The sequence below is a fragment of the Arachis stenosperma genome, chromosome 8 (genome assembly GCF_014773155.1).
Source record: "Arachis stenosperma cultivar V10309 chromosome 8, arast.V10309.gnm1.PFL2, whole genome shotgun sequence".
NCBI lineage: Eukaryota > Viridiplantae > Streptophyta > Magnoliopsida > Fabales > Fabaceae > Arachis > Arachis stenosperma.
The window spans coordinates 36,161,325-36,164,159 of NC_080384.1; the positions used below are offsets into that span (position 1 = coordinate 36,161,325).

At 31.1% G+C, this 2,835-nt stretch overlaps 1 protein-coding gene across 1 annotated transcript; it reads left to right on the forward strand.

The window, feature by feature from the left end:
* The first annotated feature begins 838 nt into the window (after positions 1-838).
* LOC130945896 (VQ motif-containing protein 20-like) lies at positions 839-1,426 on the forward strand. Its single transcript, XM_057874589.1, has one exon. The coding sequence runs from the start codon at positions 839-841 to the stop codon at positions 1,424-1,426; it is 588 nt and encodes a 195-aa protein (XP_057730572.1).
* Positions 1,427-2,835: the final 1,409 nt, after the last annotated feature.

The following is a 2,835-nucleotide window of genomic DNA, read 5'->3' on the forward strand; positions in this document are numbered from 1 at the left end:
ACCCCATGCATGTATAAATAGGGGGTATGGTACGAGGCTTTACACACAACAAGAAAAACAAATACTCTCTCTTTTCTTTCTTACACAGAAGCAAGTAATAAGAAATCTATTCCCTCTTTATGCTACAATCAAATACTATTATCCTTATATTTCTACTACAATTCTTTCTCTTATTTTATTTTATAAGCATTTTAAATTCTATTTTCTATTACTCTTTACATATAATATTAATAGCAATATTAATCATCTTTATTATTTTGAGATAGTAACGATAAATAAATGCAATTCTCTCTCTCTTTATTTTTAATACTTTTTCTTATCTTTGTATATATATACACAATACAACATATAATATTATTATATATATATATAAAAATTATTGAGCTAATAATAGAGTCTTCTATTTATACATCTTTATTTTATATATCTTTTATTTTACAATACTGCAGATAATAACAAAAAGATTATTTAGTATTCACTAAATAAAAAAGAAAGGCATAACAGAAAGAAGTGACAAAAGATTTGGATCGAATCCCACGTAATGGCGAAAAGTTAGGGATAATTTGGTGAGTGAGAGCATTGCATCGGCATAGGAACGGAAAGAGTTTGCTTCGCAAACAAACTCCAACTAACTAACTAACTATTTAATTAATTAATTAATTAACCTTCTTTCCCTATTAGCATTATTAATCTTCCAGCTTTGACAATATAATCTCACACTCTAAAGTCTAAACACAATTAACAAATTAATTAAGATAAAACAACGAACACTACATAAACCACTCTCTCTATAAACATTCATTGTTATTGTTTGAGAATTTGGGAAGAATAATCAAGAATGGCCCCTCCGCCATTGCATTTGTACTCGAAGAGAGAAAGCGGTGGCACCGCCATGGCGGCGATGAAGAACAAAACCACCACCACTCATCTGAAAATCAATAAGGAATCTCATTGCATCAGCAAGAATCAGAATCAGAATCACAACAAGCAGCAACAGCAACGGCAACCGGTGATAATTTATACGCATTCTCCTAGGGTTATTGAGACAAACCCTCGCGATTTCATGCAATTGGTTCAGAAGCTTACCGGCCTCCCTCGCGACAAACGGAAGGAGGAGGAAGAGCAACCGGTGGTGGTGGAGGAGGATCTGGAGGATGAAACTACGTCATCGTCGTCGCCGCCGCTTTTGACGGAGGAGTATATAAACTCATGTGTCGCGCCTCCTCCTCCTCCACCTCCTCCTCCGCCGCCGTTGATGGAGCCAATGACGATGATGCCTAGTTACTTCAATACATTGCCGCCGCCGCTGTTTGGGCCCGATTCGCCGGAGTTTCTTCTCTCCTCCAACTCCAACTGCACCTCCAGTAATAATAATAATAATAAGGCGCCGTTTAACTTCAACTACGCCGATCCCTTTTTCTTCTGAAGCAGTTTTATTTTTTCTTCCATTTTAATTTTCTCCTATGTTTTCATCAGCCATTTTTGGTTAATTTTGCAGTTCTCGTTCCAGTTAGTTAGATACAATGCATAGGTTTTTAGTTTTCTGTTTCTTTGGATTCGTGAGAATAATAATAAGAATGATTGGTATAGCATATTAGCTTCTTAGCTGATAGGGTTTCGCTTTTGCTAATTGCTGCATACAATTTTGAAGACAAATGTTATTTGAATTTGTGTATACTGTATACTCTTTTTATATTAAAAATAATTAATCTAGAATAAAAATATTTATAAAAAGATACCAATTTCATTTCTCCAACTTTGGAGGTCTTACTTCCTTTTCTAATAAGGTGAATATTATGGTGCTTAAAAGGTGATGTCTATTTACTAAAAGAAAGTTTAAAAATAATATTTAATTTAAAAGATATAATAATAAATAACTTTTAAAAAATCAAAACTTACTATATAAAAGGTAAGTTAGGCAAAATTTAGGTACCAACTCATAGACACCATAGAATTGGCTTTCTAATAATTTCTTTTGAGAAAGTACTCAGATAGATGATTTTTTAAGTTATATTTGAGCTTCAATTTAATTTTTCAAGTTTCATTAATTATCTTAATTTAGTCTGTAAAATTTTCAATTTATTCTATGATAAAAATCATCGCAAGAACTAATATGATTAAAAAATTAAAATTTTGAAGACTAAATTAAAATTCGATTATAATAAAATATTTTTTTTTATTGTCTATGGTATCCCCCAACCAGACAGATTAAAGACTAATCCGTCGCAAATCTGAACTCCATTTAAGAGTCTGCCGCTGGATTCAAACTCCCAACACTTGTTTAAGCGGACGAGTGAGCTGACCACTTGACCAATCCAAGTTAGTTATTTTATCACTGTTTATGTTAACCTCTATCCTAATAATATGAATAATATCGAGAGTGACGGGCCATTTTGGCCCAAATAAGGCATCAGACAAAAACGTGGTCCGAGTCAAATTTTTAACATTATAAAATTTGTCTATGTAACTAAGTTTAATTAATTTAATGGTTAATTTACTAGTTCATTTAAACAATAATAATTTATTAGTTAATGATAAATTTTTAAATAGATTAAAAGATATTATAAAAAATAAAAAAAATTATTTAAATAAGTATAAATGGAACAGATTAATCTTTAACTTATTAAAAAAAATCTATCTATGCCAAAGAGAATATGAACTCTGCCAGGGTTTTTCAGCTACCTAAATAATAAGCTTTTGTTGAACAAACAAACTACAAGCAGCTGGACTAACGACTAAATTTTACTAATTGGAAATATCTTCTTATTTCAAAACTATTTGAAGTTTTGAACATTAACCACTTGTTCGAAAAATTTTTATAGTATAAAATTGAAT

What these genes read in the sequence shown, in the direction of transcription:
- LOC130945896 (XM_057874589.1), top strand. Translation starts at nt 839, where the DNA reads ATGGCCCCTCCGCCATTGCATTTGTACTCGAAGAGAGAAAGCGGTGGC.